At 44.7% G+C, this 25,805-nt stretch overlaps 1 protein-coding gene across 1 annotated transcript; it reads left to right on the plus strand.

Annotated features, from left to right (window-relative positions):
- The first annotated feature begins 809 nt into the window (after nucleotides 1-809).
- LOC134541718 (trichohyalin-like) lies at nucleotides 810-25,805 on the plus strand. The gene is made up of 5 exons (XM_063385365.1): nucleotides 810-846; nucleotides 6,582-6,760; nucleotides 15,297-15,473; nucleotides 23,875-24,087; nucleotides 25,619-25,805. Exons 1-5 carry the CDS (start codon nucleotides 810-812, stop codon nucleotides 25,799-25,801), a joined length of 789 nt encoding a protein of 262 aa, XP_063241435.1. The 3' UTR covers nucleotides 25,802-25,805.

Consider the following 25,805-nt stretch of genomic DNA (forward strand, 5'->3'; position numbering starts at 1 on the left):
TTCCCCACAGCGAAGCGGTTTCAATTCCCTGTCATCAAGACGCTCTGAGCCACTGAGGTCATGACCTTGACTTGACCGTAAACTTGAAATTCTTTAATTTTTGACCAAATAAATCCAAAAAAATTCCCAAAAATGTAAAAAAAAATATTTAATTCAAATTTGCATTTTTGTTACAACCGCCACCCTGAATTATAGTATTCTACAGTATTTTAGTTACGCTAGCCATCTTGGATTCTAGTACCTACGCTGCACTTTTCGGTATGGTCGCCATCTTGGCTGTGTTTGTTGTCATCGTTTCAATGATCGTTATGATGTAATCTTGAAAATCCTTAAATATTATCCGATTTTAATGGAAAACTCTTTAAAATTTATAAAAAAAAAACATTTTAATAATATTTAATTAATTTTACAGGTGACCTTTGACCTTGACCTTGAGAGCTTTAACCTTGAACATGACATTTCACTTTCAACATGACATTTGACTTTGAACTTGACATTTAACTTTGAACTAGAAATTTGACCTTGACCTAGAACTTTACATTTGGCCTTAATATAGACTTTTAAACTTGGCCATAACTTTAAACTCTGATCTCAGACGCTTTCTTGAGTTTAATTATCTTGGAACCAAGCACTCCAATCCCCGAATTATGTAATTTTCGTTACGGATGCCAACTTGTATACCATAATTATAATCCAATTTTAACAGGACAATTTTAAAAATCATAATAATATGATGTAATTAAATTTCGATGATAAAATTTATAAAATAAAGTACTGGGTTCAAATCCGGAGGAGGCAATCGATTAAAAATGGTGATGGATCTTTTCTCCATTGAAGCCACCGGCAGTTTGTTCTCCCACCACTAATGCTAAGGCAGATATTATTTCAGCCAGTATGATGTAATGTTGTAAATTGTTTTCATCTGCTGACCGTCGCTGTTGACATAAATTTTTCGTCTGCTAGAGTGCGCTGCCACCGTATCAATTTAATTTTTGCCCCCCCCCCCCCCCCCATCGTGTCATTTGGCCGCTTCATAAAAAAATTTGTAATTTTGAAGCTAAATATCCGGAAAAAAACTCCAAAATTAATCAAAAATAGCTTGTTATAATAATGATTGATTCGATGAATTCATGTCCGCGGTTGGGATACCAAGCAGCACAGAGTTAATTAAATTGATTAATTTTATATATAAACAGTCTATAAGGTCCGGGATACAATAACTAAAAAAAAATTGGTTGTCTGTAAAGACGGTTTACGGACGACAGTTTAACGTGTCAACATCATAACAAAACATACGATGAAATGATTGCATACTTTTATGAATAAAATGGAATCATTTTTTATTGAATTATCACTATTTTGTATGGACACAAAGAAGGAGTGAAATGAAATCTACAATTTAATTGATAAATTTACTTTTATTTGCACTCATTAATTCAAATATGTTTATTACTTTAACGAAGAGATTATTTTAACTATAACTTTTATACATGTTTGCTATTTAACTTCTTCCAATCTGTGTTATTCTGTTAAGGATAGGACGATGATAGGAACAGTAGGAAACTAATGGGAGTGTTTCAAGTTTAATGTGCCTGGAAAAAGTTAAATCGATGGTTGTTCCAATCGAGTGGAAGAGAGATAGATGCGGCGAAAGCGTACAATGGGTGTAACGGGACAATGTGCGTAACGGACACTTTTTCGTGCGTGCAGCCGGCGTTCATCGATTTATTAGACGTTGTCACGTCAAAAATACTATCGCGTGAAACAGCAGGTTAGATAAGGAGTTAGCACACACCAGGTGCCGGGCACTCATGTGATAAGGACCGCCAACTTTGTATTATATTTTCTTGCCTCATGTAAAAAAAAAAAAATACATTCCAATGACTGTGAAGGTAAATGTATTCACGTACGACTAGTCAAAGTACAGGAATTCAAGCTAGTTAACCACAAAATGTTAAAAAAAAAAAAAATTCCTCGTAGCTGGAGGCAGAGGCTGGACCAAGCAGAGCGAGAGACCCGCCTGCCAGCGCGCGGGGTGGGACTCGCAAGCTTGCACAAGGGTCGCGGGACCCACCACCTGGTCTCAACACGGGAAGCCTAAGATGTGCACCAAGTTCTGTCCCTGCCCGAACACGCCCGAATATTCACCTTCGGCCTACCTCGGGTTCATTTATATATATATATATATATATATATATATTTATATTTCTCTGTTTATTTTAATGTAGCTATACTAACCTAACTAACCGTCCATAGTGTTTTAAAGTGTTTTAATTTAGCTGACCTAACCGACCACTTTTAATATTTGAATTCATTTTTCCTGCGCATAAATAAAACAAATCCCGAGGTTGGCCGAAGGTGAATATTCGGGCGTGTTCGGGCAGTGACAGAACTTGATGGACATCTTAGGCTTCTCTCTCAACACGCGGCGCAAACGCCTCGGTCCCCTGCCGAGTCGCTAACACGTATGAAACGTCGCTGAAATCATCACCAGGTTCATGGAGAGTACTTGTAGGGATCGCCTCAAAGTACGAAAAACCGGAACGAGAGCAGAATACGAACCTGCCAAAGAAACATTTGCGCCCCGAAAAATTTTGTAGTGGATTCACCAGAGTCTATGAATTTCTATGATTGTTGAGGAATTTTTTGTCTTTCTGAGGAGTTCTGAGGAAATTTGACACCAAAATGGCTACTGTGACGTCACAATCAAAGATGGCGGACTGACAATCCTAATCCTCGTCCCGGACCCAGTCACAGCTCCGTCATTTACATAATATCTACTGCTATTCTTTAGAACAGAATCATTATGAAAATGGAAGAAGAGTACATTCCACGCTTTAATTAAATTTTTTTGTTCACTGCTGGGTTCTTATTCTAATCTTATTTAAAAAATACTTTATACAGACTGTAGATTATTCTATCGCTGTTCAACAAATTACTTAAAATTAATGGATTTATTTTCACTTTTTATTTCATGCAATAACGAAAGCTTTTTTTTTAGTTTTTAAAATATATTTATTTTTTTTTTTTTACTTTTTAGTTCGTATTGAATACAATTTTTTATAAATTTCTCGAAATGCACAACAGAATCAATTTTCAATGACCCAAACATTTTGGGGGAAATTGACCCCCACCTCGCGAGTGATGCCCGAAGGGCTGGGAATCAACGTATTTTAATTTTTTCGACTTAAAAAATATCAGGGGGAAAATGACCTGCCCCCTGTCAGAAGGGGGGGGGGGGGGGTTAGATCCTCGAATGTCGCGGTAAAATTCCCCCTCCCCGTGAAATTATTTTACGTAAACTAATGAAATTATTGTGTGTCATCGGTTCTACGACAAAATGATTAGACCTTCGTTGAGGTTCGGCGCACGATTATCTTCTTCGATGCTCACAATACCCCACATAGCACATGTTAGACATAGCGTGTGACACAAACACATTGTATAGTAACTGTCAACACAACAGAGTCGCCGAAAACCATTTCGTGTAGTCTGGCGAACTAAAGTACATCTTAGACTTGAAGAGTGACCCAATATAAACACTTTTTTTTTTTTAGAAAATGAATAATTCGTTGAAAAGGCCAGGATAACCACCCCCTCCCCCCCGGGAGGGGGGATTGTTTCACCGACGGACGTCCGACTTCGTAATACATCTCTTAGTGCACAACAAAATAAAATTTCGGAGTCCCGAAAATTTCGGCGATAATTTACCTCCCCTTCCCCCCACCTAACACCACCAGAACCGACGCCCCACTCAAAGGGTTCTGATGGTGCCCGAAGATTATGGGAGGACGTCAAAATCAACGTACTTTAATTTTCCTGACTTTCGAAAAATCTTGGGAAAATTACCTCCCCTCGTGGAGGGAGGAGGGGTATCGAACCCCGGACACGTTTTACACCTTGCCCCGGCCTCTTGAATCGGAAACACTCTAAATTGAAAGAGAATCTATTTTTGAAATATTATAAATTTTGGGTGTTGCCCACTCGACCCTAAAAGGGGGGGAGGGGGCCTAGAGGCGGATGGTCGACCACCGGAGAATTTCCCGTGCCCGGGCCTCATAAATACACAAAAAAACTTGCAATCTTTAAGTCCAAAACAAACTAACTTTAAATTAAATGTTAAAAAAATTGTCTGTAAAGTTGGTTTACGGACGATAGTTTAACGTGACGTCATAACAAAAGATTAATGAAATGATTGCATACTTTATGAATAAAATAAAATCATTTTTATTTTAATAATAAAATAATAATTACTAGAAATTATACTAGTAATCAGATTTTTAAAATACATGAATAATTAGCTATTATTGCCGAAATTGTTTTTGTAATAAGCAATGAAAACCACATTAACTTTTCACTTCACTTTATAAACAGTCGAGTGGAAGAGAGATAGATGCGGCCCAAGCGTACAATGTGCGTAACGGGACACGGCGTAACGGAACAATTTGCGTAACGGGACACAGCGTAACGAAACAATGTGCGTAACAGAACACATCTTAACGGAAAAAAGTGCGTAACGGGACACTTTTTCGTGCGTGCAGCCGGCGTTCATCGATTTATTAGACGTTGTCACGTCAAAAGCATGGTTACTTCACATAGCTCGAAAGAAGCGGGTTTCTGCCTCAGCCCTGTGACCCACCCATCCTTTCTCTACAGCTTATAGTCATAAGCGTATTGTATTGTTATCCGGATTACATATACTCGCAAAGTTTCAAATCGATACGACAGTTACAAGTAGGTTAGAATCGACTTTCAAGATTTGATTACAGAGTTAGTTACAAGTGAAGCTAAAAAAATAAGTGTAATAAAAAAATATCACCTCTTTCGTAATTCTTTATGGAACCTTTTAAATATCTTTGACGCCATGTTTGTATAAACACAACCTAATATTTCATTGCTTTCAAGTTGCTACGTGTTCTAGAGAGATAAAATATGTACCAGTTTTTAAGACTAATCTTAAACTTTTAAACACAAAAAGTTTCATAAAAATCGGTGCAGGGTTTTTGCGTGATGCTCGAACAACAAACAAACAAACAAACAGATACAGTGCTATAATAGTATATATATCACATTATTAGAAACACGATAACTGCCGTAATTCTTCACAAATCACTTTAAAACTGATACATAAAATATAATCATGGAAAAATTTGTTCCAAATAGTTAATGGGCAATATCCGACCAAAGGGGTATAAATGGAGAAAGTTTTTCTGTAAAACAGAAAATTCGCTATTACTCCAATAATATGATGAATATCTCAACCGTTTAAACGTATTAAAACTCTTAGGGTTAATACAAAAAACTTTTGTCCAAATACATTTTGATAGAACCAACCATATCTGCAAGGGTTGGTGAACAAAAAAATTCACAACTCCCTTAGTAGGCACACTATCGAATATGTTCAAATTATTGGTAAATGGTATAATTTTTATCTAAAACATTTTTGTCTAAAACAATTTTTGATAAAACGAACCATTGCATAAACGGGATTGAAAAACAGGGGTAGAATTTAAAAAGGTATCATGAATTCCGTACCATATACATTATTTGATCCATTCTAATTTATTGTAATTCAATAAATTATTACCCACAACTTTCGTCTGAAATAATTTTTTATACGACCAACTACTACTGCAAGGGGTAGAAAATAACATGTTTGACTACAAATTAATAACTCCCTTAGTAATCATACCATCAAATCCTCACATTGTTTGTAAATATTATAATTTTTATCTAAACTTTTATCTGAAACAATTTTTGATAGATGACCCATTGCTGCAGGGGGTAAAAAAAAAAAACAGGGATAGAATTAAAAGTAAATTAATAATTTCCGTACCATGTACACTATCAAATTCGTACTAAATTATTGCGAAACCTTGAATTATTATCTAAAACTTTCGTCTGAAATAATTTATTAGATACGACCTACAATTACTGCGAAGGGGTGAAATAAACAGAGGTTGAATGGCAAAAATATTCATGACTCCATTATCAGGTACAAATTGTTTACAGACCCTACAAATATTAACATAGCACATTTGTCTGAAACAATTTCTTATCCAGACAACCACTACAAAGGGTCGATAAATACAACAATAAATTCATATGTCAAAACTTTATGGGTACTCACGATATAATGATCTCATTTCATGGTAGGATTAGCATATAAATGTGCATTAAAGTTTATACGAAATAATTTAATATAGCTGAGAGCAGATTTATTGGATAAACTATTTTACAGGCAGATTTAGGTTGAATGATCAGTTTATGGGGAAGCCTACAACTCACGTAGTTTCGGTTACCACGTTCGTGCAGCTTCGGATTTCTATCAAAAATTGAAATTAAAAAAAAAATAGAAGGGTTAGGTTAGGTTAGGTCAGTCACAACATGCTTGTTTTCATTGGAAAATTCTGGTTTAGCGGCTGAATTGGCGTTGATACCAAAACGCAAAACTTCGGAAATCTTCGGAAATTCGTGGAGGGAACCGAAACTACGTGAGTTGTAGGCTTCCCCAGTTGATGTGAAGCCACGCCGCGGAAAAAGGCACTGGTGGGGGAACTGGAGGCCGTCTGCCCGCGCAGGCGCGGAGGAGGCGCGACGCAAGCAGCTGCGCGCGGCGGAGGACCTGCAGCTGCAGATGCAGCAGCGCCGGGAGCAGCTGGAGCAGCTGCAGCTGCGGGAGCGGCTGGAGGGCGAGGCGATGCGCAGGGCCGCCGAGGACGAACCGCGCGACCACGGCGCCGCCGCCGGCGACGACAAGGTCAGAGGCCCCCTCTAGCCGTCAAACGCGGGGGGAAAAGAAGGTCCTCCATCGACCTCGAGACACGCGTCTGAATAATCCACGTTCCCGCCATCTTCTTATATATTTTTTTTACACAACCTACCAGCGCACACACAGGCCCGTGTGCCAAAACATATCCCACAAGACACGCACCCCCGCCGTAGATTCAAATGATTCTTCACCAGTGTGGGGTGCACCTGAGTTACCATGCACTTGGCGTGTTACAGAAACTTCGGTTCCTGGCCTCGCCCAAGGGGTTCTGATGGTGCCCGAAGATTTTGGGAGCGCGTCAAAATCAACGTACTTTAATTTTCCTGAATTTCGAAAAATCTTGGGAATATGACCTTCCCTCGTGGAGGGAGGAGGGGTATCGAACCCCGGACACGTTTTACACCTTGCCCCGGCCTCTTGAATCGGAAACACTCTAAATTACTGCCCCGGATGGCAATATGATGAATCGGCGTTCCTATTTTTTTTTTAATCGCTGTTGCAAAAGTAAATGGTGGGCAATGTTCGGTCTGACGTCTGTACGTTATTAAAATCCTATTTAAAAGCTTAATTTCTTTCGGCGCATTGAGGGTGAAATTTTTTTTCGGTCACTGGAAATGCAACGAAATGCACTGGCACCATGTCGCGGAAGATTAACAGGTTAATTTCTAACACGCATGCGCGTTCCTTCTATACCCACGCCACCATTCGAAGTCGCCCAGACAGCTGACTGCGAACGGTGGCATTAACCTGTATATATTCGCTTTCGTGAACAACAGGGGACGTATCGACCGTATCGGTGTGCCAAATAAATCTTTGTGATCACAAAACTATTATGGAATACATTTTATGCACCGAACGAGTCAAAATAAGAAATAATTTTAAATTTATAATATGTTATAATACTGGGATTACGCCATTGATAACAAAATACTGGCCAACAATTTGTTGGCTCCATGGGTAAGTGCGTATTTTTGGGCTTCAAGGTACAAGAGAAGTATACCTTGGCCGGTTCTGAAACAGGGTTCAGAGTGTGCTTTGTGGTCTGGTGTCCGCCATCTTGGATTATGACATAACTGTGACTTTCTTTGTGTTAAATTTCCCCAAAATTTTAAATTTTTTACTTCAAAATGCCTAAATATTTACCTATTTTTTAAAAAAAAAATCCGGTTTTGAGGAAAAATTTCCCGTTTTATTCCTTGAAATACCAGAGGCTTAAAATTTCCCCATTAAGGCTTAAATTCCCTGTGCACAAGCCTCCAATTAGCCTCTGGTGGGGAGATTTGACCTGACTTAATTCGACTGTTATCATAGAAATTTTGGTAATGACAGCAATCTTGAAAATCTATAATTTTCACTAAAAAATCGGGAAAAATTTAAAATTTCTAAATAAATTAATAAAAATACTTATTTTATAAAAAACATTCGCAATTTCGAAAATCGTCCACCACATTGCAATACCACTTTTTTTAAAGCTAGAAATTAGGGAAAAATTGTAAAATTAAAACATTTTAAATTAATATAATTCTATTTAAAAAGCGCATTTACATCTAGCAGTCCTCGCTTCGAACCAGGCGAGGTCAATCAATTAAAGCCACCGGCAGACTGACTTCCCACAACTAATGCGAAAGGAAATATTATGTCAGCCAGTAAGACACCATGGATGCCATCATTTTGGATTCGACATATAGCTTTCGTCTGCTAGAGGATACTGCCACCATATTAGTTTAATTTTTTTACCTGCTATAGTGCAGTGTTCATTTATAACTGTGGCATCCGACATTTTGGCATTTGGTGGCCATCTTAAAATAGTATAATTTTTAAATTAGAAATTTGGAAAAAAATCCAAAAATCCACCTTGCTTCGATGCATGACATGCAAAAAAGATGATTTCATTCAAATTAATATAAAATTTACGGGTTTGAGAAATAATAAAAAAAAACAGAATTACAATTAAAACTTTTATTACGTAATTTATACTCTGCTACAAAAAACTTGTGAAAGATAGCAATATAATAAACATTTAGTTCTGCATTGGCTTGAACTGACTGATTTCCAGCTCCAATCGGTTTACTGAAGACTACAGAACCTTTACAGACATAGTCTTCCTCTTCTTGACAGAGTTTTTGGACACCATTTTTAACAGTTTGCTTCAAGTCGTCAGAACTGTAAATTACAGCGGCCGATGTCTTGAATGCACACTTCTTCACTTTGTCATCGAACGGATATGGTTTTCCATATATAGAATCAAGCCACAGGTTATATTTTAAAGGACAGTTTGTTGCTACATCACCAGTAAGCTGATTGATTTTGTTCTGCCTGGTATCGTCAAGAAAAGTACAAATGTATTTCGACTCACTAAACGTATTAAGATAATAGTAGTCTTTCAATGTTCCACGAAATGCAGACTGCGCCAAGTAGAAGCCATTATCATTCACCTGTAATGCACCGAACACAATCTTGGGTTTAGTTTCATGCTCAGGCTTCATCGCAATCGATTGCTACTCATCTGCTTGTGTGCTTGCACGCATACGAGTCTCCAACAGAAACCGAGGAATTGAAATGTCTGTAGGTAGTTCCACAATAGGCATACGGACTTTACCTTCACAGGTTTAAGTAATAATTATTTCATACTATGTGAAGTAATTGCTTACAAAAGAACATCGAAACAAAGGGGTTACGAGAAGCGTATCACCAATTTGAATTGGTATTTGACATGAATTTTTCAATGACAGTTTATTTTCCCTCGTACAGAATTTTTGAAACTGCTAAATTTTTTATAATTTTGAGGTCAAAACCTCCCTACTGGTCAGACAAATAGTTTGTGATAATCCATAGTTTTGCTAATTTTCTAAAAATATTAATATGCTCTTCCGTATTCACAGTTCATACATATTAGTTTGGTTTTGATGTTTATCAAGCACTATACCTATAGAGTAACATTTGTAATAGTAAAATAATCAACTAATAATTTAATTACAATTGTTTTGGTAAAAACAGCCAGTTTATGAGCATTCAAGTGTAATCTATTATATTTTGACAAGCATTTCCGGTTTTTACTTTATTTGGATTAATTTATTTTTAAACTAATTTAAATATCTGCAGCGTGACAAAAACCTGTTCTGGATCACCTTAAAACAACTTTTTTTTAGCTTCATGTGTGGAATAATAAAATCCTACATTTTCCTTTCCATTTAAATAATTGAAAAAATAAAACATTTCAGGTTTCATACCGCATCATGAATAACAATCATGAATATACGATTCACAACATAATTAGCATACAAATAAAACGCTTTTAACACTTTATTATGGTGTTACGTAATTCAGAAAGACGTTAAAGTATTTAATTACTTGCGATTATATGTTTTCAGTTAGACCAAGTAAAATAAATGCCACATTTTAGCTATTTGTAGAAAAGTTATTGAAATGAATGATATTTTTAAATTCGATTCTTAACTTTTTTATTAACTGGAATGCACTATATGTCTGCATCCTATTTTTCTATCACTTCGCATCAATTAAAATGTCCACCGAGCTAATCTATAAGCTAGAGTCACTCACCGATGGTTATTTCCTGCTTTGATTTGAGTTAAATGTTCCTTAAGAAAGACAATTTTATCTATAGAGCCACAAAATATAATGGCCTAAAACGTTTTAAGCAATCTTGTTACGCATATGCGTAAATATTTAATTAACTAAATATGTATTAAGGTGGATTAGCCCTTTTTAGACAAAAAAGCTGAATCTGCAGCAGAAACAAAAAAAAGCAACACAAAACTTACAACAAAAACTTAAAGTGACAATGCTAACTAGTATCAGAACTCAGTGCAAACTATTCCCTAAAAAAAGCGCTAGGAGATTGTATAAAATGTCCTTAGAGGTGGTAAAGTGGCAAAATATTTAACTTTTATTCGGAAGGAACTGTAATTTTCGAGTCCTGATTTAAGTTTGTCATGTTTTCCTAATAATAACATTGTCCGAGCGGCTGTATTGAACGAGGTAGAGGAATATTTGTGGCACGCTCAGCAATTAAGAACCTTATATACTTCAAAATAATTTTGTACTTTAACAGAGAAATTCTTTGAAAACTCAGTTGCCAGCGATATGACTAGAAAACTTCAATGCAGAACTTTGTACCATGTGTAATTTTTACAAAGTTCTGAATTCGCTCTACTCGGTTAAAATAACCCCTACTAATATTATAATTGCGAAAGTGTGTTTGTTTGTCCTTACACGCAGCAACGGAACAACATATTGCCACGTATTTTGCACAAAGGTAGTTTATGGGCCGGAGAGTGACAAACTACATAAATAATAATTGAATTCCATCCCAGAGGGAGTGAAGGAAGAATAAAATCAGTTATATAATAGAAAATCCTAAGAAGTAGGTTATATACACACAAACCGCGAGTTTGTGGCAATACTCTATGTCCGCTAAAAGGTTATAATATAGGTCTGGCAACTTTCTATCCTTTTCCTTGGCGAAGACATTCACTTAGGGAAGCTTGCGGCTGCTAGCGGATTAACAGCGATAGTAACGGTTTAGTTTAGAACTTCGTCAATAGATGGCGTTGTATTAAAATTTTAAACGCGTTATTGTTTGGTGCAACCGTCACGTCTAGTGAAAGTTTGTGAGTGTGTGTGCATTTTTGTTACTTCTTCACACTGTATTAACACATAAGCTACTTTTCATCCCGAAAAAAATTGGCTGTTCCCGTGGGATGATCAACGTCTCTAAAACGTCATTTAAACGTGACCACCTAACATGTTATGCAGTTTTTACAAACTAAATTCCTCCATCCAGGAAAAAAATAAGGTTCCTGTACGGTAGTATTATCACTAAACTCTAACAATATAGACCAGGAAGTTTTTTTATATCAATAAATATATAAGGATATAGCATATAGTACAGAGGATATATTAATAAAAAAAAATTCATCAAGTACCAGGTGAGGAGACAATCTACGCATATATTGACACAATGATGACAAATGAAAACGCAACTTCATACCCTCTTGAATTTTTAAACTCATTTAATTATCTGGGTTGCCGTCCCATAAGTTGTACCTGAAGGTCGGTGTGCCTGTCATACTAATGCGCGACCTGGATGCACTAAGGCTGTGCAGTGGCACTAGGTTACGCATCACAGAGCTGAAAAGGCATACTGTACAGGCCACCATCATCACCGGAGGAGCCAAAGGAGAGATGGTGTTTATACCACGTATTCCTATTATTCCTACTATCTCATACAGTTACATTAGTATCTCTTGACAGTGGGTGAGAAATGTCTTCCATAAAGTAGTTTTGATAACTCAACTTTTTCAACTTGTTTTATTAAGTTTTATCACATAAAGGATAATAATGCAACAGTCAGTCTTAGTGTGATTATAATCCAAACAACAACAAATAATAATATTTTGCCAAGAGCGGGTCTGACCCGAGCTAAGCGTCCTATAGTGTGGAGGTGCGGCACCCGTGATGCGCGAGTCCTACTCGCTCTTGACCGGTTTTTTTAGTTAAATATAACTGTTAACCCGCGGCTGAAACCGCTGGTCGCAGCTAGTAAACAAAAAAAAAAAGCCCCAATACACATCTTAAAGCCAACAGTTTTCTTTTCGTAATATTTTTGTAGCTGTTTGTTATAATTACGTCACTATGGTACATAGTTAACAATTTTATGAAGTACACGAAGTTAACAACGATATTCCTCAATAAGAAAACTCACGGAAGCGTAGCCAACACGTGTGATAGAATTGTTTACGACAGCTCACAAAAATCGCCGCACCTGCTTTCTGTGTTTTCAGCAAGTAAGTTTAAGCTTAAGCATAATTTAAAAAAAATTGATTCGATGGGCTTTGGTACAGTTCCAATTTATATGTAAGTTATGTTTTTTTTTCTAATTTATATAAACCTGAAAGTAAAATTTTTTAAAGTGTTTATAAATCTCCATTATAACGCGTGTAATATTCCATTGACGTATCCGCAGCTACAGGGCCTCGCCACATCTAATTGCTCGGTGTCGCTGTGGAAGTGAAAGTGGAACAAATATTTCGCATAATAGCATGCATTTACATCATATCTCTCTGATCGTTACACTTTACGTAGGTAACGTTCTGATCGTTTAATATGTTTTATTACGCTGCTTTTAGTAAAGTTCTGATGGCATCGCCTCAAATTAACTTGCCAGATGTTAATAAGTTTCACTTGAAAACAAAAACGGTAAAAAATGTGATACTGCATTTACAAAGTTTAAATTATTTTATATTGGTTTCGTGTGGTTTTGAAAAACTAATACAGTTGGTGTAATTTTACACAAATGTTTCTAGAGTGTCAAATTGTGCTATAGGTTTCGGTCAAATTACACGAATAGTTATCTGTCTTTACACATACTAATGTGTTAAATTACACGTTCTAATATAGATATAACATTACATTTACAATAAATGTTAAATTAATCATTGACCAGTGTTGTTGTCATTACACCGTACATTTAGGTACACAATACGTCATCGTAAAAGTGTAAAAGAGGAGATTTATAGCTACCAATAAACAGTAAAAAAAATTCTTATTTTCTTGCAATTTATACTGACAAAGCCTCATTTAATTGTTTACTCAAACAGTTAAAGGATAAAATTAGAAACCACTCTGAAGTGTACATTGTCAATTAAAAACTATGAGTTACAAAAAATAAATTGGTTATTGAAGTAATAATAATTAGCATTTTGATTTTTTATGTATATTTACTCAACGATACAGTAAAATAAACGGACAGTTTGGATATATATACACACATGAATGCATGACATATTTACCACACCATAGCAATTTTATTTTTACACTTTCGACAGTATGATTACGTGAAAGCAAGATTAAAAACACACCAACACATGTTGGTGTAAAGTAACACTTACACCGATGGGAAATTTACTGCCAACAGTGGCACTATTTTTTACTGTGGAAAAAAAATAATTTCTGTAACTTCAAAAACTTATGAATAGTTGTGGCGGTGCGTCGCCACCACACCTGCAGCGCTGCGCCCACCCTGTGGCTATCAGCAGGAGCTGCCATGTCTGTGCGCGTGTACACCCCTGGGGCTGGGGGTAGGATGCAGGAGTTCCGTTAGCCCGGATGCCAAGAGGATTACCACCCCCTCCCCCAATCAAGGGGCTGTTTACTGGCCTGCGAGGACAGAAGCGCCAGTTATTGTCTGCCTTCGTCACGAGCAGGCCGAGTTGCTCGCTGTGTGGTGAATGCAATATTTGTTCGCGCACTCGACTCACTAGTTCTTGCTGTTTAACCCAACGTGGCATGCCTGCCCCTGCAAAGCAATCAGTAGACTACTTTGCGGACAAAATTTAGAGGAAATGGATTAGACATAGAACGGAACTATTTTTTTTTTTTTTTTTTTTTAACTACCACTGAAGTAGATACAGTGATAATAAATTCTCTGTATAGAACACAAACCTAACCTGCATTTTCTTGGCTTTTGGGTGTAGGTCGTGTCAGGTAGGTAATTGTCTTGCGACGTTTCGGCAGTCATTGCAGCTGCCATCATCAGGTAGACTAAAGTCTGACTGGTGCAGAGAATGCAGGTCCTTTTATACACTGGTGTCTGGGTGGCTGTTTTCTGGTTGGCCGTGGAAAGCCTGCGATCTTTATTAACAAACATAACCTTTTTTTTTATTCTCTTAGGGGTGGAAAATTGTAATGAGATCAGTAGGTTATTTTTAAGAGTTTCGGATATTTTATTCTGCTGTTATGTCGTTGAGTTGTTAGAAACAGCGTGCGTGACGAGGGGGAGGTGGAGTGAAGTGATGCTGCCCGCCAGGGGCGTAGCCGGTGGGGGGGGGGGGGGTTAGGGTTTCTAACCCCCCCCCTTAGCCACCATTTTGGTTCTTATCTGAAAGCAGGTTAGCTAAAAGCCTGGGTGTCTTACTGCTATCACCGGCCACTGCACTGGAGGGGAAGAGTAAGCGAGCCCTACCGATTCTCCTGCCCTTCCCCTACCCCTGTCACGAGCAGAAGCTATAAGGTTGTGACGCCGTGACGGGTCCCAAGTTTTCAAATATCTACACCTATTGTATTTAACCAGGGCGGTAATTATAAGCAGGTGGTGACTGGGTAACTCTTCAAGCTAAAGCTAATTGTTTCCAGGAATAGGCCAGTTCTGCCGAAACCCAACCATTTTTATTCTTCTTTTTTTTTTTAGATTGTCGAGCTTCGAGCATGGTTTATGATTTTGAGTGGACGTGGACAAGGCACTCGGATTGATTAAAATATCTTTAATTAATATCTTACTTCATCACTGAAACAATTTTTTTATTAAAAAATTAATAATATTTTTACCAATACAATATTTAAAGTTAAGTACCGAAAACTGCTCAAACAACACTATTTGACACCTTAAAAAAAAAAATTTTTCCGGGGGAGGACCCTCGGACCCCCCGCTTTGATAGGGGGGGGACCATGCTTCTAGCCCCCCCCCCCCCTACACAAATCCTGGCTACGCCACTGCTGCCCACAGGAGGCGCGGCGGCGCGAGATCCAGCAGTTCCAGCGCCACCTGGAGGCGGTGCGCGAGGAGCGCAGGCTCCAGCAGCAGCAGATGGACGCTGCAGTCCAGCGCGAGATGGACCTGCTGCAGCGGCGGCGCGACGAGGCGCGCGCCAAGCTCCGGACGGCGCGCTTCAAGCTCCTCCAGGTCACTCGGCCACCTCCATCTCCCAGCCCGGGAGGCCGGTTCCAGGTTGTTCCGACCTCCGGCCGGCATCCTCACTGTCCCTCCCTGATTCGGGGGTGCTCTGCCGCCGTGGAGCTGTCCGGGAAAGCACTATACCTGAAGATGAAGGGTGTCATGAGACTGATCCTTTACTGTGATAGTTCCCTGCTGAGATTTCCCCTAATGGCTCAGGATAAGGATGGGAGTAGGAAACGTGGTGGTAGTGGTCCTCCTATGCTTGGAGAACACTCTGAGGGGTCCCCGCCCTGCTGACAAGTGGAAGTGTTGAGCTACTTAAGCTCGGGTACTAGCCTGCTGAGCTAGTAGAGGTTGGATAGGCCTCAGCTGGATCACGAGCAACTGGGTGACCGAGGGGTCCCAGGGATGTGAGAGGTATGGTTCCGTGACGGTTCCATTCATATTCCACCGAGGGGGCTAGCTCTTTAGGTGGTCTGGGGGTTTAACGGCGGAGCTGGGGGCGAGTCGGTGGGGCCGAAGTTGGGATGGGTCTCCTCAACCTCTCGACCTAGCCGTGCGCTCGCCAGTAACATGCCGCGATTGGAAATGGCGAATCTATTTCCCGGTTCTCGGAACCCATGTTAGGCACTGGTAACAGTGTCTGGCATGTAATAGACCCATCTTTCTCCTAAGCAGGACCACACCCTTACGGGTTCAAATGCCTGCGGGAGTTTTGATGAATTTATGAGGTGTGAACCTAAAGTACATGCCACCTTTATCTTCCAGCCCGGGACGCCGGTTTCAGGTTGTTCCGACCTACAGCCGGCATTCTCACGGTCCCTCCCACATGTGCACCCTATCTGGGTAGAGTGCGAAAAATTACATTTAGTTTTTTACATTCCAGAGCTATATAAATTAAACAGAACTGCTAGGATTCACAAATTCTTTTTTTGATCGGGAAGGTATTAGAACTTCGGCAATGACCAGCGGTTTGGGCCACCAACCCAGCATAGTCACCGCCTCAGCCCCGTACCTCCCTCAGCTGACCAGACAGTTGTCTGTTTCCTGAGCCCTGAGACTTTATCAGCACTGCTGGCGCCTAACCCGATCTCCCACATCACACCGGGACCCCTCAAAACACACAGTGAACCCGTGGTCCGGTGGAGGTCTATCCAACCTCTGTTAGCTGTCCAGGCTAGTACCGGAGCTGTGACGTCACTCACCACGTCGACTCCACATCAGGCTAGGGATCCCTTGGAGCCTGTTCCAAGCGATCGGAGCACCACTACCAAGAACGAGTCCTATCCAATCAGAATCCAGAGCCTTGGAAGAAACATCAACGGGGGCACATTCGATCTTTCATAGATTCTTCCCGCACTACTACCAACTTGATGTCTATACGGCATGAGACTGTTTGCCAACAGGCTAGCCGACCGCCACACTTAAGAATCACTCCACTGGAAATACTCGTCTCCTCAGACTACCCTCCGAATGCAGTATAATTGTCGGACAGGTTTACCGCCATTTAAAGCCCGGACGTACCTGGATTCATCCGGTGGTGACCGCAGAAAGCCCTGGCTAGACATGACAATCAAGTCGTGCGTGCACTGGAGGGCCTCGGGCATACTTCGGACCTTCTGTGCGAGGAGTACCTAACACATTCCCCGCATGCTCCCAGGACACGATGGAAGACCGGGAGCGGCAGCTGTAGGAGTAGCCCCAGTGGTGTGAAGAGGAGTACAACTCCTGCACAAGGAGTAGGTAACAGTGACCCCCCGCATGCTCGCAAGACACGCTGGAAAGCCGGGAGCGGCAGCTGTAGGAGTAGCCCCAGCGGTGTGAAGACGAGTAACACTCCTGCACAAGGAGCAGGTAACACTGACACCCCGCATGCTCGCAGGACACGCTGGAAGGCGGAGAGCGGCAGCTGTAGGAGTAGCTTCAGTGGTGTGAAGAGGAGTACAACTCCTGCACAAGGAGCAGGTAATACTGACACCCCGCATGCTCGCAGGACACGCTGGAAGGCCGGAAGCGGCCGCAGTAGGAGTAGCCCCAGCGTCTTGAAGAGGAGTACAACTCGTGCACAAGGAGCAGGTAACACTGACACCCCGCATACTCGCAGGACACGCTGAAAGGCCGGGAGCGGCAGTTGTAGGAGTAGCCCCAGCGGCGTGAAGCGGAGTACAACTCGTGCACAAGGAGTAGGTAACACTGACACCCCTCATGCTCGCAGGACACGCTGGAAGGACGGGAGCGGCAGCTGTAGGAGTAGCTTCAGTGGTGTGAAGAGGAGTACAACTCCTGCACAAGGAGCAGGTAACACTGACACCCCGCATGCTCGCCGGACACTCTGGAAGGCCGGGAGCGGCAGCTGTAGGAGTAGCCCCAGCGTCGTGTAGAGGAGTACAACACGTGCACAAGGAGTTAGTAACACTGACACCCCGCATGCTCGCAGGACACGCTGGAAGGCCGAGAGCGGAAGCTGTAGGAGTAGCCCCAGTGGTGTAAGAGGAGTACAACTACTGCACAAGGTGTAGGAAACACTGACACTCGGCATGCTCGCAGGACACGCTGGAGGGCCGGGAGCGGCAGCTATAGGAGTAGCCCCAGCGGTGTAACGAGGAGTACAACTCCTGCACAAAGAGCAGGTAACACTGAAACCCCGCATGCTCGCAGGACACGCTGGAAGGCTGGGAGCGGAAACTGTAGGAGTAGCCCCAGCGGCGTAAAGAGCAGTACAACTCGTGCACAAGGAGTAGATAACACTGACACCCCGCATGCTCGCAGGACACGCTGAAGGGCCGGGAGCGGCAGCTATAGGAGTAGCCCCAGCGGTGTAACGAGGAATACAACTCCTGCACAAAGAGCAGGTAACACTGACACCCCGCATGCTCGCAGTACACGCTGGAATGCCGGAAACGGCCGCAGTAGGAGTAGCCCCAGCGTCTTGAAGAGGAGTACAACTCGTGCACAAGGAGAAGGTAACACTGACACCCCACATGCTCGCAATACACGCTGAAAGGCCGGGAGCGGCAGCTGTAGGAGTAGCCCCAGCGGCTTGAAGAGGAGTAAAACTCTTGCACAAGGAGTAGGTAACAGTGACCCCCCGCATGCTCGCAGGAAGGCCGGGAGCGGCAGCTGTAGGAGTAGCCCCAGCGGCGTGAAGAGGAGTACAACTCGTGCACAAGGAGTAGGTAACACTGACACCCCGCATGCGCGCAGGACACGCTGGAAGGCCGGGAGTGGCAGCTGTAGGAGTAGCTTCAGTGGTGTGACGAGGATTGCAACACCTGCATAAGGAGCAGGTAACACTGACACCCCGCATGCTCGCAGGACACTCTGGAAGGCCGGGAGCGGCAGCTGTAGGAGTAGCCCCAGCGGCTTGAAGAGGAGTAAAACTCCTGCACAAGGAGTAGGTAACAGTGACCCCCCGCATGCTCGTAGAACACGCTGGAAGGCCGGGAGCGGCAGCTGTAGCAGTAGCCCCAGCGGCGTGAAGAGCAGTACAACTCCTGCTTAAGGAGTAGGTAACACTAAAACCCTGCATGCTCGCAGGACACGCTGGAAGGCCGAGAGCGGCAGCTGTAGGAGTAGCCCCAGTGGTGTAAGAAGAATACAACTCCTGCACAAGGAGTAGGTAACACTGACATCCCGCATGCTCGCAGGACACGCTAGAGGGCCGGGAGCGGCAGCTATAGGAGTAGCCCCAGCGGTGTAACGAGGAGTACAACTCCTGCACAAAGAGCAGGTAACACTGACACCCCACATGCTCGCAGGACACGCTGGAAGGCCGGGAACGGCAGCTGTAGGAGTAGCCCCAGTGGCGTGAAGAGCAGTACTTCTCGTGCACAAGGAGTAGATAACACTGACACCCCGCATGCTCGCAGGACACGCTGGAGGGCCGGGAGTGGCAGCTATCGGAGTAGCCCCAGCGGTGTAACGAGGAGTACAACATCTGCACAAAGAGCAGGTAACACTGACACCCGCATGCTCGCAGGACACGCTGGAAGGCCGGAAGCGGCAGCTGTAGGAGTATCCCCAGCGGTGTGAAGAGGAGTACAACTCCTGCACAAGACGTAGGTAGCACTGACACCCCGTATGCTCGCAATACACGCTGGAAGGCCGGGAGCAGCTGCTGTAGGAGTATCCCCAGTGGTGTAAGGAGGAGTACAACAAGTGCACAAGGAGTAGGTAGCACTGACACCCCGCATGCTCGCAGGACACGCTAGAAGGCCGGGAGCGGAAGCTGTAGGAGTAGCCCCAGCGGCGTGAAGAGCAGTACAACTCGTGCACAAGTAGTAGATAACACTGACACCCCGCTTGCTCGCAGGACACGCTGGAGGGCCGGGAGCGGCAGCTATAGGAGTAGCCCCAGCGGTGTGAAGAGGAGTAAAACTCCTGCACAAGGAGCAGGGAACACTGACACCCCGCATGCTCGTAGGACACGCTGGAAGGCCGAGAGCGGCAGCTGTAGGAGTAGCTTCAGTGGTGTGAAGAGGAGTACAACTCCTGCACAAGGAGCAGGTAACACTGACACCCCGCATGCTCGCAGGACACGCTGGAAGGCCGGAAGCGGCCGCAGTAGGAGTAGCCCCAGCGTCTTGAAGAGGAGTACAACTCGTGCACAAGGAGCAGGTAACACTGACACCCCGCATACTCGCAGGACACGCTGAAATGCCGGGAGCGGCAGCTGTAGGAGTAGCCCCAGCGGCGGAAGCGGAGTACAACTCGTGCACAAGGAGAAGGTAACACTGACACCCCTCATGCTCGCAGGACACGCTGGAAGGCCGGGAGCGGCAGCTGTAAGAGTAGCTTCAGTGGTGTGAAGAGGAGTACAACTCCTGCACAAGGAGCAGGTAACACTGACACTCCGCATGCTCGCAGGACACTCTGGAAGGCCGGGAGCGGCAGCTGTAGGAGTAGCCCCAGCGGCGTGAAGAGGAGTACAACTCGTGCACAAGGAGTTAGTAACACTGACACCCTGCATGCTCGCAGGACACGCCGGAAGGCCAAGAGCGGCAGCTGTAGGAGTTGCCCCAGCGGCTTGAAGAGGAGAAAAACTCCTGCACAAGGAGTAGGTAACAGTGACCCCCCGCATGCTCGCAGGACACGCTGGAAGGCCGGGAGCGGCAGCTGTAGGAGTAGCCCCAGCGGCGTGAAGAGCAGTACATCTCCTGCACAAGGAGTAGGTAACACTAACCCCCTGCATGCTCGCAGGACACGCTGGAAGGCCGAGAGCGGCAGCTGTAGGAGTAGCCCCAGTGGTGTAAGAGGAGTACAACTCCTGCACAAGGAGTAGGTAACACTGACACTCAGCATGCTCGCAGGACACGCTGGAGGGCCGGGAGCGGCAGCTATAGGAGTAGCCTCAGCGGTGTAACGAGGAGTACATCTCCTGCACAAAGAGCAGGTAACACTGAAACCCCGCATGCTCGCAGGACACGCTGGAAGGCCGGGAGCGGAAGCTGTAGGAGTAGCCCCAGCGGCGTGAAGAGCAGTACAACTCGTGCACAAGAAGTAGATAACACTGACACCCCGCATGCTCGCAGGACACGCTGGAGGGCCGGGAGCGGCAGCTATAGGAGTAGCCCCAGCGGTGTAACGTGGATTACAACTCCTGCACAAAGAGCAGGTAACACTGACACCCCGCATGCTCGCAAAACACCATGGAAGGCCGGGATCGGCAGCTGTAGGAGTATCCCCAGCGGTGATAAGAGAAGTACAACTCCTGCACAAGGAGTAGGTAACAGTGACCCCCCGCATGCTCGCAAGACACGCTGGAAGGCCGGGAGCGGCAGCTGTAGAAGTAGCCCCAGTGGTGTGAAGAGGAGTTAAACTCCTGCACAAGGAGTAGGTAACAGTGACCCCCCGCATGCTCGCAGAACACGCTGGAAGGCCGGGAGCGGCAGCTGTAGGAGTATCCCCAGCGGTGTGAAGAGGAGTACAACTCCTGCACAAGAAGTAGGTAGCACTGACACCCCGCATGCTCGCAAGACACGCTGGAAGGCCGGGAGCGGCAGCTGTAGGAGTATCCCCAGCGGTGTGAAGAGGAGTACAACTCCTGCACAAGAAGTAGGTAGCACTGACACCCCGCATGCTCGCAAGACACGCAGGAAGGCCGGGAGCGGCAGCTGTAGGAGTAGCCCCAGAAGTGTGAAGAGGAGTAAAACACCTGCACAAGGAGTAGGTAACAGTGACCCCCCGCATTCTCGCAGAACACGCTGGAAGGCCGGGAGCGGCAGCTGTAGGAGTATCCCCAGCGGTGTGAAGAGGAGTACAACTCCTGCACAAGAAGTAGGTAGCACTAACACCCCGCATGCTCGCAAGACACGCTGGAAGGCCGGGAGTGGCAGCTGTAGGAGTAGCCCCAGCGGCGTGAAGAGCAGTACAACTCCTGCACAAGGAGTAGGTAACAGTGACCCTCCGCATGCTCGCAGGACACGCTGGAAGGCCGAGAGCGGCAGCTGTAGGAGTAGCCCCAGCGGCGTGAAGAGGAGTACAACTCGTGCACAAGGAGCAGGTAACACTGACACCTCGCATGCTCGCAGGACACGCTGGAAGGCCGGGAGCTGGCAGCTGTAGGAGTAGCCCCAGCGGCGTAAAGAGAAGTACAACTCGTGCACAAGGAGCAGGTAACACTGACACCTCGCATGCTCGCAGGACACGCTGGAAGGCCGGTAGCGGCAGCTGTAGGAGTAGCTTCAATGGTGTGAAGAGGAGTAACACTCCTGCACAAGGAGTAGGTAACACTGACACCCCGCATGCTCGCAGGACACGCTGAAAGGCCGGGAGCGGCAGCTGTAGGAGTAGCCCCAGCGGCTTGAAGAGGAGTAAAACTCCTGCACAAGGAGAAGTAACAGTGATCCCCCGCATGCTCGCAGGAAGGCCGGGACCGGCAGCTGTAGGAGTAGCCCCAGTGGTGTAAGAGGAGTACAACTCCTGCACAGGGAGTAGGTAACACTGACACCCCACATGCTCGCAGGACACGCTGGAGGGCCGGGAGCGGCAGCTATAGGAGTAGCCCCAGCGGTGTAACGAGGAGTAAAACTCCTGCACAAAGAGCAGGTAACAGTGACACCCCGCATGCTCGCAGGACACGCTGGAGGGCCGGGAGCGGCAGCTGTAGGAGTATCCCCAGCGGTGTGAAGAGGAGTACAACTCCTGCACAAGAAGTAGGTAGCACTGACACCCCGCATGCTCGCAAGACACGCTGGAAGGCCGTGAGCGGCAGCTGTAGGAGTAGCCCCAGCGGTGTAAGGAGGAGTACAACTAGTGCACAAGGAGTAGGTAGCACTGACACCCCGCATGCTCGCAGGACACGCTAGAAGGCCGGGAGCGTATGCTGTAGGAGTAGCCCCAGCGGCGTGAAGAGCAGTACAACTCGTGCACAAGGAGTAGATAACACTGACACCCCGCATGCTCGCAGGACACGGTGGAGGGCCGGGAGTGGCAGCTGTAGGAGTAGTTCCAGCGGCGTGAAGCGGAGTACAACTCGTGCACAAGGAGTAGGTAACACTGACACCCCTCATTCTCGCAGGACACGGTGGAATGCCGGGAGCGGATGCTGTAGGAGTAGCCCCAGCGGCGTGAAGAGCAGTACAACTCGTGCACAAGGAGTAGATAACATTGACACCCCGCATGCTCGCAGGACACGGTGGAGGGCCGGGAGTGGCAGCTGTAGGAGTAGTTCCAGCGGCGTGAAGCGGAGTACAACTCGTGCACAAGGAGTAGGTAACACTGACACCCCTCATGCTCGCAGGACACGGTGGAATGCCGGGAGCGTATGCTGTAGGAGTAGCCCCAGCGGCGTGAAGAGCAGTACAACTCGTGCACAAGGAGTAGATAACACTGACACCCCGCATGCTCGCAGGACACGGTGGAGGGCCGGGAGTGGCAGCTGTAGGAGTAGTTCCAGCGGCGTGAAGCGGAGTACAACTCGTGCACAAGGAGTAGGTAACACTGACACCCCTCATGCTCGCAGGACACGGTGGAATGCCGGGAGCGGATGCTGTAGGAGTAACCCCAGCGGCGTGAAGAGCAGTACAACTCGTGCACAAGGAGTAGATAACACTGACACCCCGCATGCTCGCAGGACACGGTGGAGGGCCGGGAGTGGCAGCTGTAGGAGTAGTTCCAGCGGCGTGAAGCGGAGTACAACTCGTGCACAAGGAGTAGGTAACACTGACACCCCTCATGCTCGCAGGACACGGTGGAATGCCGGGAGCGGATGCTGTAGGAGTAGCCCCAGCGGCGTGAAGAGCAGTACAACTCGTGCACAAGGAGTAGATAACACTGACACCCCGCATGCTCGCAGGACACGGTGGCGGGCCGGGAGTGGCAGCTGTAGGAGTAGCCCCAGCGGCGTGAAGCGGAGTACAACTCGTGCACAAGGAGTAGGTAACACTGACACCCCTCATGCTTGCAGGACACGCTGGAAGGCCGGGAGCGGCAGCTGGAAGAGAGGAAGCTGCGCGCGCTGGAGGAGCAGCAGGAGCGTGCGCGTGAGGCGGAGTACGCGGAGTTGGAGCGCGAGAAGCACAGGCGCGACGAGGAGGAGCACGACCGCCGCCTGAAGGACTTCCGCCGCCAGTGGGCGCAAGACCTCAAGGAGCAGTGGGAGTACAGCGAGGCGCTGAAGGTGGGTTCACGTGAGCGCGTCTTACTTCACGCACCTTAGCAGTCTTTAGGTAGTCCTTAAATGGGTAAGTTATTGTTATATACTGCATGGTTATGTTTAGTAGCTTCTGTCGGAGGAATAGGATATGTTTGCGCTCCATGTTGTCATGAACAACTATAAGCGCAAACAATGTTCTGTCGTATTTTTATTTTATTTTCTAGCTTGCTTAAATCGCCCATAATCAGAGTGTGTACCAACAGTGACATTAAAGATGCAGCTTTCCAAAAAATAAATTATAACTAAAAGACAAAAACGTAATTGTGGGAACGGAAAACTATTAGTTTCAGAATGTTAGTGTTAACTTCAGGCACTCCACTGATTACAAATTTTGCTTGAACGAAGCCAAATTCAAAATTTTAACGATACAAAACTTATTTGGCGTAGCACTTTATAAATCCAAAATGGCGAATTTCAGTTTAATTTTTTTACCATAAAAGTGCTGAAAGTTTTGGATTGTTTTCACTGACCTTAATAAATGAGCATGGTGCATTTTGAGTTAACGATTGTTTTGTGGTCTATGGTTCATGAAATGATAAACTATATAAAAATTTCTGAGAGTCACACTATTGCAATGGCTACAATATTAGTATTTTTTTAAAAAATTTACCTAAAATTTACTTTTAAAAGAAATCCTGACCTGACGGTGAACAGTAATTGATTAACATATTTATTAAAAAAAAATTCTTAAGTGTTTTCATCAACACGTAAATATTGTACGTGTCAAAATAATAATATAAACAAAGCAAAATAACAGTTGGTTCACAAGTAACGTTATTAAAAATTTTCTTTAAATCAGCTCTGAATGTGAATGACATTCTGATGTTGGTATAGTTGGAGGGAATCCTTAGTGTACACTAAGCCCATCGTAGGTCCTGTCCAACGATTATATACCTGAAAGACTGGAACTCAACGTGTATTTTCTGTATCGACATACAATCATCGAGAACACTGCCATCTCTGAATCTACAAAATGAAGTAGGTAATGTGATCGAGAGTGCCTGACGATAGACTGCACTGAGAAAATCTACTGTCAACGGTTATTTTACGCTCGAACATGGGCTCGTACAGAACAGTACTAATATTAAAAACGAACGCCACAAATAATTGCTTATTCCTAGAATGCTCGATACAATTTCAGAACTGATCTGATTACATTATAACAGCAGATGCCATTTTCTTCAGTTATTATAGAAGCGAACAAGTGGTAAAAATACTACCGTAAAAAAACACCACTTTTAATAAAAAATAATAATATTTAAATTGCAATATATGTTGTTCTCTACTGTTTATTATTTATATTAACATTTTAATTTCGTCATAAACATTTCAAATATTATTTAACAATTTAAGTATTAACGCTCTCTATGGATTTCCAAATGAACTAGCGTGCTATGGTGGCGCTATCTATCGCGTGTATTTGAAACACCGCTTGGCCACGGGCTGTTCCGGCCGATCGACAGGGGCCACGAGGAGGATGTGTTGCGTGTTGCAGCGGCGCCAGGCGCAGGAGCAGCGCAGCCAGGCGCGCGCCGAGCAGGAGCAGGACGAGTGCCAGGACCGCCGCCTCCAGGAGCTGATCGCCAGGTGCGGCGAGGGCGCGCGCCACCCCTTCGCCTCCCTGCTGCAGGGCGAGTGCCCGCCCCCGCCGCCGCCCCCGGGGGCCGGCCGCCCCTAGCGGA

Source organism: Bacillus rossius (genome assembly GCF_032445375.1).
Source record: "Bacillus rossius redtenbacheri isolate Brsri chromosome 4 unlocalized genomic scaffold, Brsri_v3 Brsri_v3_scf4_1, whole genome shotgun sequence".
NCBI classification, from domain to species: Eukaryota; Metazoa; Arthropoda; class Insecta; order Phasmatodea; family Bacillidae; genus Bacillus; species Bacillus rossius.